The sequence below is a fragment of the Aphelocoma coerulescens genome, chromosome 14, assembly GCF_041296385.1.
Source record: "Aphelocoma coerulescens isolate FSJ_1873_10779 chromosome 14, UR_Acoe_1.0, whole genome shotgun sequence".
NCBI classification, from domain to species: domain Eukaryota; kingdom Metazoa; phylum Chordata; class Aves; order Passeriformes; family Corvidae; genus Aphelocoma; species Aphelocoma coerulescens.
In genome coordinates this window covers 11,754,583-11,769,056 of record NC_091028.1, presented here as the reverse complement: position 1 = coordinate 11,769,056, position 14,474 = coordinate 11,754,583, and the positions used below count along the sequence as shown (strand labels likewise).

General features: G+C 41.0%; 1 protein-coding gene across 3 annotated transcripts in view; it reads left to right on the top strand.

Moving 5' to 3' along the window:
* The window catches only part of SDK1 (sidekick cell adhesion molecule 1), a 387,842-nt gene that overhangs the window by 271,408 nt on the left and 101,960 nt on the right, over nucleotides 1-14,474 (top strand). For all 3 annotated transcript variants that reach the window (XM_069030219.1, XM_069030218.1, XM_069030220.1), the window contains 3 exons: nucleotides 1,197-1,378; nucleotides 8,944-9,059; nucleotides 12,077-12,269. In XM_069030219.1, the coding sequence (XP_068886320.1) occupies nucleotides 1,197-1,378; nucleotides 8,944-9,059; nucleotides 12,077-12,269 (491 nt within the window). The remainder of the gene's footprint in view (nucleotides 1-1,196; nucleotides 1,379-8,943; nucleotides 9,060-12,076; nucleotides 12,270-14,474) is intronic.

The window sequence follows — 14,474 nt, the reverse complement described above, 5'->3', positions numbered from 1 at the left end:
TTACAGATATTAAGTGAGCTAAAGGATGGTCAGGCGAGCAGCAGAAAATAGAGGCGTTGTCAGTGATTAAGAACTGATCTCATTATAGGAAGACTTTAGAACAAAAATCTCTGGCTGAAACACATGAAGTTGTCTAGTCATAAACCTTGCACCAATTTAACTTTGATGAATTTAAAATCTCTCTGTAAGATGTCAATGAAATTGTTCTGTGTCAATAAACTTCTGGTGATATCAGTGAAGCAAAGGATGGCTAAGAGTGCATAAAAGTGGTGTGGTGAATAAAAATACAAATGTTTCCATATTTGTCTTTTCCATGGAATAGTAATGTCTAGAGGCCCTATTTGGCCTCTGTGTTTCTGATTTTTTGTGAATTAGCATATTGTGAGCATCCACTGTACCACTTTCCTAAAGGAAGGAAAGCAAACAGTATTATTCACATTCACAGATTTGCAAGGTTTGTTTGTTTTCTATAATTTAGTTCTTCTCTGTAGTTTGTTGGCCTGAAGAGACACATCAAAGGGGCTCTGTTTTCTGGAATACAGTTTTTACATGGGAAAACACGTTCGGTGTTTCAACTTCTCATGTCTCAGCAGAAAGAGTTTCAGGATATTTACCACCCATCTGTGTTTGACACAGCCCTTCTCCTGAAATTCCAGTGCTTACCCAACCCTTCAGTCTCAACTAAAGTATTCTATCCTTATTTTAATTATTCTGGTGGAAGCCAGGGGTGCCAATGGCTCAGATTCCAGGAGGTCAGAGCCCTCTGAGCTTTTCCTTTTCAGATTTCAGAAGTGAAGGAAAAAACCCATTTCTCAGGCTGATTTACAGCAGCCCTCTGATAAAAATCACATCTGGGCTTTTTTTTTGTACTAAATCACAGCTTTTACTAGACAAGCCACATTTAAAAAGCTGTAATTTTTCTGCAACCATAAAACGGGATAAAATACCCGTTTTGTTTAGCCCTGAGCCTGTAATCTCAGTGAGATCAGATTATAAATACTATAGCAGTCAAACATGATATGGTCTTATCAGGAGTTGCTATGTTCCTCCTGATTATATTCCATTATTCTTGGTAAAATTCTGCTGTAAAACTTTGCATATTGCCTTTCTACAAAGGAAGCTATTTTGCCAGTCAGGATATTTTCTCTAATTGATACCATCTAATTAACCAGCTAATTTTTCTCCCCATATGGTAGGTATCGCCTGGCTGGCCTCCCAGGAGAGTACCAGTACAAGAACATCACCAGTGCAGAAATCAACTACTGCTTAGTGAAAGACCTGATCATTTGGACCCAGTATGAAATCCAGGTGGCATCTTACAACGGAGCTGGGCTGGGAGCCTTCAGCAGGCCCGTGACAGAGTACACACTGCAGGGAGGTGAGCAAATCTGACCAGTATCTCCTCTATCATCCACAGTTTCCTTAGGGGGGTGTGCTGCCTGGCAGCCCCCCCTTAGAACTTGGGAAATGAATGGTCACTTCAGTCAAATTTGATAGACAGCTTGGAGCAGGAAGCACCTGCAAATTTCAAATGCCTGAGCAGAGCTGAGTCTCTGCTCTATCTCTGCTGTAGGAAAAGCTGGGAGTGAAGTCAAAAATTATCTGTTTTTGTTGACCCTCGTGATGATGCGTTGCCACGCTTGCAGGTCAGAGTCAGCTGCAGCAGAGGGAATAAATGGAAATGCTGGTGAGAGCTGGGGTCCTGAAGAATGGATTTATGGGACCTGTGACAGCTGAGGGCTGAGGTTACTCTGCCAGGAGAGTTAGAGAAAATATGGCAGAGAATTGGTTTTATCGTGGCCAAGGCATGCAAGATGCTGCATATGCAATATAGGAGACAGAGTGAACCAGCTGCATTAGTTCTGATAATCACAGATACCTTGTTTTAGAAATACGGAATAAATTGTAAGGAGAGTGTAGGGAGAGAAATACAACCTGTGCAGAAAGTGTTCTGAGGCGTTTCAGGAATGGCACAGATACTTGCAAAGGGGAAGATAAAATGATCTTTAAAGCCCAGATTTTTATGCTACAGCTCCTCCACACTTTTCTAAGTGCTTTAAGAAGAGTGTAAATTACACCAACAAAAGGATATGTAATTACTTTTTACAGCTGGTGTAAGGCATGTTTACACCTCTAGATTGGTATAAAAATCTGCAGGATAATTAAGTGCCAGGTCTTTCAGGCTTCCATATATTCCTGTAATTGCAGGGTTGTGCTGGATGCTGAGCACTGGACAGTGCATGGACTCTACTTCATTGGTCATGAAACAATTACACTGTTTTAAAAACTTGTCGATTTACAGTGCACCAGTTAATTTTCAATCAGTGAAGAAGATGTAGTTGTTTGTTAATTGCTACTAGGAGTATGTTATAACATGATTAGATACAGTTTGAGGTGTAGGGAGATCTTTAAGGAAAGATTGTTCATATGCAACACTAATTAACCACAACAGCTAGAGAAAGAACTATCTATATTTTGTCTTAGGGCATGTAAAGTCTCATAGTTTAGAGGAGCCTAGGCACACTCAAGCTCATTCTAGAAGTATTTATAGCAGACCTTGAAATGTTTTTCTTGAAGTCTTCTCCTTGCAGCCAGGATTAATGTTTTCTATCCCACTAAAGACCCTAGCTCTGCAGAGAATTGGTTTGCGCACACAGAATTTGAATCCCTTTTGTGATTATGCTTGTAATTCATTACCTTGTTTATTTGCACATTTTAAGCTATCATAGCACCTTAACCTTCCATCTATTAAGGCCCAGGTTTGGACTTCACACTCTTTTTTCTTAAACCCTGTAATTGACTCTAATTTCCCTTGATATTATGTGCAGTTATTATCATCCTTTATTGATTGGCTGTCTGTTGTCATTTATAAGGGTATAAATCCTCTGCTATAAATTAGGTGCAGTCAGTCCTGCATTCATGTTAATCAGCAGGAGTGTTTCGACTGCAGGCCAACCTGCAATGGCCTCTTTGGCTTCATGTAATTCCTCAATGCTGGGTAGACGTGGAAGAAAAACTGGATATTTCTGATTTATTTCATATTGGTATTTGCTAATAGCTGTTAATAACTACTTCATGGATGCTGCCACCTCCTAAAGAACCTTGCTGGGTTCACCAAAGGCATATGTCCTGTTTTAAAAAGAGTTTGAAGCCTTTTTACATTTAGAAATGAACAGGGAGACTGGTATAAATACAATTTTGAGACTGGTTAAATATTCAGTCTCCATATGTAATGTGCTACTGTCCAAATCCCTGCTCCTTTATGTTTATTGTAGCTGGGAAAAGAAAGGAAAATCCAGTGATTGGCTCTTGCTCCAGAATGTTCTTCCTAAACCAAACCAGCAGGAGTAAGAAAAAGCCATGTGTAAAACTGCCTTGTAAATCATATTCTGATTTTAATACGAGCAGAGATAAATGTCAAAGACACACTCCCATCCATCCCCCTCTCCTACTACCACACCACCACTGCCTCTGCTCTGACATGCATTAAATGATGTGAGCTGGGCTGGCAAGAACCTGTCTGTCTGCAGATGAAAAATACCTGCAACACCTCATACTAATCAAGTGTGCTGTGCAGCCAGACCCTGGGAGGAAATGAACCTGGGGAGCAGATCAGCCCATTGGCAGGAGCACATCAGCATATTGGCACCTTTGTCATAGGGAATATTGACTGGCCATATAAGCTGTGGATTTATACCAGGAGCTAGTCTATTAATCCCTTATTAGTCCTCTGGCATTGCTTTAGCCACTGAAAACTAATCAGCGTCTCCAAGCGCCTCGAAAATCACCAACTTCCAGAATGCAGCCAAGCTCACAAGGTGCTGAGGGATCTGAACTTGGAGGAAACTGGTGCATAATGTCAGTGAGATAAAATGTCAGAAAGACTTACTGGCAGAGCACTGAACATCCCAGCACGGGGGTCAGACAGGTTGACTGTCTCTAAAATCTTGAAAGTCTTTTCAGAGTGATATTCAGCCTGATCCTTTGATGCTCTGTATACATAGGTCTTTCTTCATCAGAGTTCCTCCAGCTGTTCCTTGCTTTGATGTTACTTTTCACAGGGATTTGTGCCAGCCTTCTGCATAGGGCAATTTTACTTATTTAAACAGTGTCCTGCAGGACTTCTCATTGCCATATGAAAACCTGAAGTTTTCCATTACCTTTTCATGTAAGAATAGCTTTGTGAAGCTATAAACATCTTTCTGTGGTGAAAATATTGTCTCTCCTCTGTACTGTTGGGCATGTTTACCTTTTTCTGCAGGTTGATTTGATAAAGCAGCAGCTTCCACCCTTACTTTGGGTTCTGTCCCTTTTATCTCACCACTTTGAATATTTCTGAACGTCTGTCTCTCTTTGAAAAACTCCCACCCATACCTTAGATTTAGGCAGGGCAAGATTTCAAATAGAGACATGGCTTCCATTAGCCTCTTCAGTGACATTAACCCACTTCTGGTTTTCCTTTTCATGCCATGTCTTTCTTTTGATGCATATCCTAAAAGCCAGTCTTGTGTCCTAAAGTTCACAGATCTCAACATGTGGTTTAATTTTGTTTTGTTTTCCCTTCTCTGCCATGCATGGACACCTTGCCAGCCCAGGAATGTCTGAGCAAAAGCCCTTCCTGAATAAAAGAGTGGGACAGTCACCAGACTAGTGAGTCTTGATGTCATGGAGAGAAGGATAAAGCAAGAGGAATGTGTTTAGCCAGGTCTAAAGCAGATTCTTCTTCAGGCAATAAGAGATGAATCAGAGAAATTTATATAACTGAGGTGGAAGAGCCAGAGGAAACCCAGTTAACTGAAAGCTTCCTGCTTTATGTAGGAAATAATCTTGAAAAAGGAATCCCTGATTGCAGAGTGTCCTCTGCAACCATTCAGTTTTATCTCCGTGAAAAGATATTTTCCTTAGTTTTCCCTTGGGCTTTCTTGGCAAAAATATCTTAAAGATCCTCGTTCACCTCCTTTGGGGAACCTCCCAATAGCCTTGGAGCACCCGTGACTCTTTTGGGCCCATCTGCTCCTGTGCAGGAGCAGGTTGGGGCTGTAGTGGCTGGGGTTTTGTCTTGCTTAGATGTCATTTGCCATCTACTGCTTTTTATCTTATTTTCAAGTGATTTCACAAGGTGGTGAAATTAGCAGCTGTCTCGGTGAGGCCCCTGGCCCCCAGTTCCTAATAAAGAAATGAAATCTTGTCTGTGTGAGAGACACGCAAGAAAGGAAGGAAGCGTTTCCCAGCCACAAGAAGCCGAACTCATCAGTCAGTGCCAAACCTCACACTGCTGAATTTCAGAATTCAGATTTTCAGACGTGTAGAGTTACAGAGACCACTTTTCCTACGCACCCACTGCTGTTCAGAGCACAGCCCAGAACACCAGCTGGGAGCAGGGGGAAGAGGCTTCAGAGGAGGAATTACAAACCTCCACATCCCTACCGCTCCCACGGGATGTGCAGCTCAGCACCTCGAGCTGGTGCATTAAAGGAGCAACCAAATCCTCACCTAGAGGAAAACCTGCAGTTCCACGAGCCTGCCTGAGACAGGCAAGCTGCCACCTCGAAGGTGAGGAGCTCCAGAAGAGCCTTTTTTCCAAGCCTGTGTTGAAGATCTATATTTAGGAGCAGGAGTCTGGCCGTCAGGAACTCTGTGGGATTTACATGCTGTTTGCACATGGCTAGAGACAGAATAATTACATGTACACATGCTTAACCTCAGTGCCTTCTCCCCTCTCAATTATCCTGTCAGTGAAACCCTTTTAATGGTTTTTATCTAGAGTGCTTCCATGACCTTTTCTACTTGGAATGCTGTACATTAACCCACAGTCCCAGGGGCTGAGCTCTCCGTAGATTTCCAACCACATGAACTTTATCGGGAGGAAAGTAACAGTTGGTTGTGTCTGACCAATTTGATCTGCAGCTCTGAGATGGCTCCCAGATGGATCTCCACTGTGAGATGGCTTTGGAATACTTGCAAACATGATGAAGAACAGGTTTAAAAGCTGAGAGTGTAAATACTTGGGGATTGCTCTTGAAACACCTGTTTGACATTGGCAGCTTCTGTACAGCTTGACAACAAATTTGTCGGAAGAGGACATAGATCTACCACTAAATTAGAAAATCCTTTGTGCAGACAGCCACAGCTTCAGTAAGTTACTTTCCATGATCTTGGAAAAGTATTTGAGTTTTGAAGTGACCAGAAGGTCAATTCTGATTTAGCTTCCTTCAAACTTCTTTTCTTTTTTAAATGCAGAACTGCTCAGATACCCAAGGAAGTCTTTAATATCAGGACATAAAAGGAGAATTTTATACTGGCACTTTGAAGTAAATTTGAGATTATAATGCCAATATTTTACTGATTAAAATTATAAAAATGTATTACATTATGCCTTCTGCAGTATAATTAAGCTTATGCATATCAGATGGACAATGTTCTTTCCCTCTTTTAAATGTATTAATTGAGATGCAGATGTTGATTTTTCAATAAAGATATCCAAGGAGGAATTGTGATTTTCATGATTTTCAACGTTCTGAAGGTTTTATGCTTTCTGTTCTTAATTTTTACCATTTTTCATATTGCAGCAGGTACTTGCTCTGCTGTGACCACATATTCTTGTTTCAGGAAATTATCTCCTAAAGAACAAAATATATTTCCCTTTTTAAAAAAAATAACTAAGGCATTTGGTTATCCACATTCCTAAAACTGTAGTAAACCCATCCTCAAGTGTTTGCCTGAGCTTTCTTGAGGACTGTGAGGACCACAAATGAAAACTTGGAGCTTGATGATGCTCAGCTGATTTAGCCTTCCTGACAGGAGGAGATGAATCTATCAGTGATATCCTGGTGACTTTCTGATAACAAAATAACATGAAGACGTGTAATACAATTTTCTTCTGCAGTAACAAATCTCTGGCACTTACAATATCTGAATATGCAAATATGCAGAAAAGTAAGAATTTCGTCTTCTAAAAAATTTTATGCGTGTTAACCATTAATTATGTGAGGTATTGCACACAAAAGTAGATTCAAATATATCTTGTGGCTCATAAACAGTTTCATCAAGAACGTGAATAAAAAAAAATGCATTTAGTGGGGGACTGTAGCCAAAGCAACTCATTATGACTGCAGAGTGACTTTAATATTTATGACTGTATCTCAGGATGATTTGGTGAATCTCTTAACTACAAAAACTTTATGATGTCTACAGGTCATTCAGATAATAGTATAACCTTCTAAAAGCACACAGGGAATTATGATACATGGCAGGAAGTAGGACCTGGATTCTCATGAAAATTTAGAGTACTATCAGATAAACTCTGCTTCCAGAACTCAATAATTATGCATAGTTCATAAATTGTGACATCAAGTTTTAAATTAGGGCAAGAAAGTTCTGACTAATACACAGCTACTGAGGTTAAAAAAGTGTGCAGAGGGAAGTTGTGGAGCCAGGGCAGAATCTTCAGGGAATTTTAGTGACAGAGAGGGCATGGGAGTGGATGTTCTTGTCATTTCAAACCTGACAGCCTTGAGGATTTCTCCATTCTTCTATGTTGATATTTCTGGGCTGTGCATGTCTATGATAAGTGTGCACTGTCCTGTCTTACTGTAGTGTGTGCACCAGTTAAAAATAATGCCCATTTATGTCTCTTCCAAACAAATAATAATTTTGGTGGAAAAAGGGGCAGCTTTGCCTTTTTGAACTTCTTTTCATCATTTCTTTTCCACACAAAGACTGATCTCCCAAAAAGTAGTTTGAGACTTTAGAAGTTTCTGCCCTGTTTTTGAAAAGTGTGAAGGAAACCACCATTTCTCAGTGGGAATTGTGGATACTCCTTAGAAGCACAGATCATTGGGCTTTGGTAGAAATTTTCCCTTGGAAGCAGAAGGAACAAAGCCTTCCAGGCTTCAAAACCACTTGTGGATAGTTCCTCTTTCATAGCATACAAATGCACATGGCTGTCAATAGTGATATTTTTGAAGCATTATTAAGCTTATTTTATAGGATTTCAAGTGTCTTAGTCCATTTTTTTGTACTCAGATAGTAGTTTTCTTCTTAAAATTACTATAAGCTTGGTAATTTCAGAAAAAATAGACCTGTCTATTAATATTCTTTTCTCTGAGAACTATAGAAATGGCATCTTAAAGCAGTAAATTGAAGAAATTGCTTGGAATGAGACATTTTATTAAAAGGCGAAATATTTAAGTGCTATTTTTGGTTGTTTGAAGGCAGCATGCCTTTATGTTACTTGCTTTCTTTTGTATTGAGAAAACATCTGTCTAATTAAATCCTTGGCATAAAATGTTTATGCAACTTTTAGTAGATTAGAGGATGTATTGGCTCAGGATATATATATATAATCAATTCAATATACATGAATGTATATCATATCAAGATAAAATGAGAACATTTCCCAATTCCCAAGAAAAATCTTCATTCCATGTGATATGACTGGTCCTAGTTCTTTAAGCAGCAGTAAATAATAAACAGATGCTGTTGCCAGATTATAATTCACAATTAGAACCTTAATTGTGCAAACTCTGTGTTTTGTTGTTTGATCTGGGGAATTGAGTAGCATTAAAGGACTCAAGAAATTTCTCTCAGAAACTGTTCATTCTCAGTGCACTCAAGGATGACTGAAAGAGCTGTGCTCACCTGTCCTGATGTGGCTTCTGCCTCAAGTCTTTCTGAGAAACTCCTCTGCAGGATATTAAGCTGCAGAAACCATTTCTTCTCCTCCCCTTGAAGGAGTCTCCGATACAGGATGAGAAATTAACCCAATTACCCAGCTTTCCAAATCACTGCTGTTCCAGGGGAAGTGCATCCCTCTCTCAAGGTTGTTATTACTCTGTGACTTGTGAGTGACGCTCATTGGTTCTGTGTTCATTTTTCTCCTTTTTCCCCTCATTCCCTATCCACTCTGTTTTATCTTGTTCCCTCTCTGCTGCCTGGGAGCAGTGCCCACAGCTCCACCTCAGAACGTGCAGGTCGAAGCCGTGAATTCCACAACCATCCAGTTCCTCTGGAACCCTCCACCCCAGCAGTTCATCAACGGCATCAACCAAGGATACAAGGTGAGTAGAGACTTCAGATAATGTCTGCCTTAACAGTCCTGGTAGAAACCAGAACTTCATTCTGATAACCTCTGAATCTCCAAAGTGACTCTGTGCTCCCAGGAGTATCTTACGTGGGTAAAATGAAGAGAAAAGTGAGCAGTTGTTGATCCTCACAGGGCTTGGAGCAACCTGGGATAGTAGAAGGTGTCCTTGCAGGACATGGCAGAGGTTGGAACTGGGTGATCTTCAAGGTCTCTTCCAACCCAAACCATTCTGTGATTCCAATATTTGCAATTTATGTAAGTTCTGAACAGGGAATGTGTCATAGCCTAGAACTCCTTATACCTTTGTCATTTTCCTGGAGCGTTTCCAAAGCCAGAAAGCAATTCCATGTCAGTTTGGAAAGTCCCCACAGGAGACATGTCATTGTGGCACTGAAAACCAACCTTGAGGTTTCTGTTTATGCTAATGCAGAATCACCATTCATTTCACTGGGAGCCAAGACATCACACTAAATATTTGCCTTGACTTTCTCACTGTGATGATCTGGGAGATATGAGAATGTAGAATTTATTAATCAGGCAATACCTGGTACAGTGCACAGAGCAGAGAGTGCTTAACAGAGCCTCTGACCAGCAGAGTGTTTGCTGAGGAACTGGGTGGGGTGGTTTGTCCCTGCTTAACAGAGCCTCCATCAGTGGTTCAGTGGTCAGGGCATAATAAATGAAGGGTTTAAAAACTTCCATGGAGAGAACAAAGAGAAATCTTGCAGGAATCTCAGAGCAAGAAAAGGGAAGACAGGTGTGGTTTATGAGCAGGGAGGAGCGAGGTTGGTTTGAGTGTTGGGTGAAGGGACATGGAGTGGTTTGAGGAGGATGCTGTAGTTTAGAAGACAAGTTGTGAATTAAGGGATTGTATATGGACTTGAGCTGTTTCAGAAGACTTGATCCTTCTCTAGGAATGTCCCAAATTGACAGAGAAACTGAGACAGACAGAGATATGCATGGGAATTTTGGTATTTCTGCCCAAACCAATGTATTTCTCATAAAGACCAGCAGTGGTTTGAGAATCCCACTGCTAAAGAGCTAAATACATGTAGATGTGTGTCTGCTTCTGGCAGAAATAGAATCAGCTCTCAAGGCTCAGTGACTGACAGGTCTGCAGTACAATGCCCTGAAACCCCAGCACAGAAAAAGTACTTGGCTTCTATTCAAACTCTGGAGAATAAAAGCACTTTTGGGGTTCAGTGGACTGCAGTACACTCTAATTTTCTGGTCCAAGCACAGGGAGCCCAGGTTTGCAAAAGTTTTATTTCAGATTTTCATTCTCTGTTGTATTCAGAGTTTCAGTGTAAGGATCCTTCATCTCACTGCATAGCTACCTCTAATTTATGTTTCCATTTCTTCAGCAATGGTATAAAATAAGTCAAATTGTAATTTGTATCTGTCAGTGGACAATGAAAACTTCTGAAATTATCAAAATTTGTATTTCTTCTGATTTCTTTGATTGCAGTAGATTGCCACAGCTTTACCACTCTGTTTCCCCGAGGGAATTGGAGTACAAAGACTGTGTGAGATCATTTCTGTCACTTATTTCTACAGAGTAGCTTTGTGTATGATTTATAAATTTCTAGTAGTCAAAGCCAGGCCTTTGCCTTTCCTAAGGATTTAACCCATTTTTTCCTTTAACTGACAAAATTGTTCACCTGTATTTTCTGCACGTTTCCTCATGAATGTGCAATGAAATGCACTCAAAAAAGAGTTCAGTCCTCCAAAGTTATAAATGCCAATTGTAATCCACAGAGGTGATTTAGAAAAGAAAATAAAACTTACTATCCTCTTTAACCATTTTACATTTTTATCTTTTCTTTGAAATTTATTTGCATTTCAATAAGTTGTAAAGTGCACCTTCTCAAATATGAAATATTCCTAACAAAATTACCCCTAATAGTCCCCTAACTGTGCTTTCTGGTTGTCAGGGACTCCAGACATTGGCTAAGTGTGTCAAATATGGCTTATTAATTTCAGGTATCTATTCATGTTTATGAGCCTGAAATTAATACAAGTAGCACGATTTACACAGCCCTTGAGTCAAGCCTGGAATTTTAACGTTCTCTTGTAACCAAAAACAATAAGGATTTTTGGACAAAATAAAAATTTCATAAACACTTTCAAGTTTTAGACCGCTAAACCTTTAAGGTGATTTCAAAAATTGTTTCAAAATTTCAAAGTCATTTGCCAAAAATGAATTTTTTAAGTCCTCATTTAGGTACCTACACATGAGGTATTGCACTCTGAGATACTGATCGTCCAGAACATCCACTGAGATGAATGAAACCTGGAAGACTGAGCTCCTCTGACAAGCACCCTATTTTAAATGCATGAAAATGTCTTCAGGAGTCTAACTTTTGGGACTCAGGTGTTGAAAATTGTAGTAATCATCTTTACAACCATTTTCTATTCTTTCTGTAGTTCCAGAACCGTTTGAATCATTCACAGTGTGGGTGTCCCCAGTCCACTGAGCTTGTAATGCTCCCAGCCTGTGAGGCAGGGCTGCTCACTGGGGTGCTGGCAGGGCTCTGGGAGGGGAAGGGGATGTGTGTCCCCACTTCTCTCCCTCTGATCCCAATAACCTCCCCAGACAGTGGGATCTTTAAAGAAAATAAGATAAAGCATTTATGTCAGAGTAACACTGAAAATACCTCCTTCAGCTTGCTTTCAGCAGCAGAGACTGGCCAGGCTGATGAGACAAAAGGCTCATGTCATCTGAATAATAATTTCCCATAATTCTGGCATTGCTCAGTAGCAGCCATGGAGAATTGCAATGCTGGTGTATCCCATCAGCAGCGAGTGTTACAGACATCCCTCCAGTGTCACAGTGCTGCATCCATCTGTTCAGCATCAGAGCTGACAGTGGTTTAACAGCATTGCTTGGTTCTTTGCAATCAGATTAAGATGGTTTTGGCAGCCAAACCTACTTTCATTCCAAATAGATACAACTTCTAATGAGAGCTCATCCATGTTTGGATTTCCCAGCTCCTGGCGTGGCCAGTGGATGCTCCAGAGAGTGTGACCGTGGTCACCATCGCTCCGGATTTCCACGGTGTCCACAGTGGCTGCATCACCAACCTGAAGAAGTTCACCACCTACTACACCTCAGTGCTGTGCTTCACCACCCCGGGGGACGGCCCTCGCAGCCCTCCCCAGCTCCTGCGCACCCTGGAAGACAGTGAGTACCTGAATTTTTGAATCTCTCTGCTTAAAATTTGACCTCAGGTTCACAGTCACTCTGCAATCTCTTCTCAAGTGACCTTGTGTCAGATGAAGACCTCAGCCACTCCTCCATGGGTGTTCTTTTAGCCTGTGGCAGATGTTTGAATTTTTTTTTCAGTATAGACTAAACCTAGATGAATTTTTTTACATTGATGATTAGCTAAGAGCTCCATAGTCTGGTTCAGCCAACACACAACGCGTTGTTTGTCTGTGAATCCTTGTGCTCTTAAATCCATGTTCAAGCACCCAAATAAATATGAATTGATCTTCTTAGGAACTGAGCACTGGAACTTCCTGTGGAGATCAATGATTAATTTATGATTGCTTCCTGCTGTTATTCAATATATTGAAAATGTCTGTATCAATATTATATTGCAAGTGTTTGTGTGAAAGAACCAGGCTCATGGCAAGGCAGTATATTGCATTCTGGAAAACTGAAGGCAGGATGACATAAAATGAGCTGGATGGTTTAGCATATAAATTATTTCCTGCATCAGAAAAAGCTTTGGTCTCTGTGGCCCCTTGAAGTTGTTTTCTCAAGACATATTTGGGCCTATCAAGTGCAGTGTGTGTCTGATGCAGATAAATTGCAGTGGCCCTCACAGCTGACTGTGTCCACAGTGATCTTGGCTCTGGCCAGTGTTTCAGGAGCATCGTAAACACTGCTGCACATTTGCAGGTTCAAACCAGAGTAAAAGGTATCTAATTCATCTATTGAGATATTGTTTTTAGAAATACTACTCTGCCTTAATAGGGACCTTTTAGGTTAGTCAGTGTTCCCATAAAGAAGAATCCGATCGTCATTAACATTCACAGGAGTGAGGATCAAAGTGCTAATCCAATTTTTCACGAGATCCTTTTGAAGGAACCTGGAGAAAATTGCTTTCCCACAGATTTTCCTGGTGTGGTTAGTCACCTCTATGTACTAGAACTGTGCCCCAAGAGCAGGTTGTAGGCTTAAACCAGAGGTAGGAATTTAAGGACCAGAAATCTGTATGAGCCACTAATCTGAACTCCAGCTTGTGTGTTTGGGGTGAAAGCAAAAGGTGTGGAAAGAGAAACGTGCATTAGGTTCCTGTGTGCACCATCAGCTTTTTTGCCCATTTTCCTAAGGAAACAAAGATTTAGCCAGTGATGGTTTGTAAATGTGCCTGTTGAGTTCATCTGAGCACAGTTGAACCCCATGGTTAATCTCAGTTAATCTCAGAAGGGTAAGAAACCAAAGATACAAAATTCCTTGGATTTCCCAAAATTAAACAACTGGGAAGAGGAAAGAGAATATCAATATTTCTGCTGAAGGAAAGGCTGCAGAAATGAACCTTAAATGCTTTCCACAAAGTGGGAGAAGAGGGAGAGTCATTGCCCTGTCTCATTGAGGCTGTCTCAGGGAAATGTTGGGATCGTGTGCCATTTTAAACACAAGAGAATTCCATCAGGAAACATAAACCAAGAGAGAGCCAGACTTGTATTTTCTAGATAATCTGAGACATTTCTTGGTGTGTCCAGCTGTATGCTGCAAGGAGCCTCAGCAGGAGAGATAAGCAGGATTGATTTATTTATTTATTAATCCTGCAGAATTGCTTCCCTGGGTTTTCACAGCGACGGAGGAGTTCCATGCAGGATGGTGTAATGCATCCTGGCAGAGAACTCCTGGAAGCTGAGTTGCTTCAGGATTTATGTGGTGGGGAAAAAAGATTTGAAAGGCCTGTCATTCATGTTTGCAGGTGATCATTTTCTGTCTGTATGGCAAAGTTAGGCAGTCCTTTAGGAAAACAGGGATCCATTTGCTGATGAGCTGCAGGTCAAATAAAACCTGACATCCAGTCAGAAGTGCTCCTGGCCTGCAGTCACCTGCACCTGTGTTTCCTGATGACACTGGGCTGCAGCTGCAGGGGGGCTGATTGGAGCAAGGCTTTGTGTGTGTGTGTGTGTGTGTGGTTTCCATGTCTGCAGATCCATGGTCCCAAAGAGTGATAATTCCATGCTCTTGGTGAGCATTCCTGGGATCAGTACTGGATCAGCAGTTCTGTGGTGCTTTGACTACTGGGTACTGCAGAGTGGATTTGGACATTTTCCTCACTGGGACTGCAGAATCACAAATGGGGTTGTAGCTGACCTACTGGCAGGGTTTGGGCTGTTTTTGTCATAGCTGGAGGGGAAT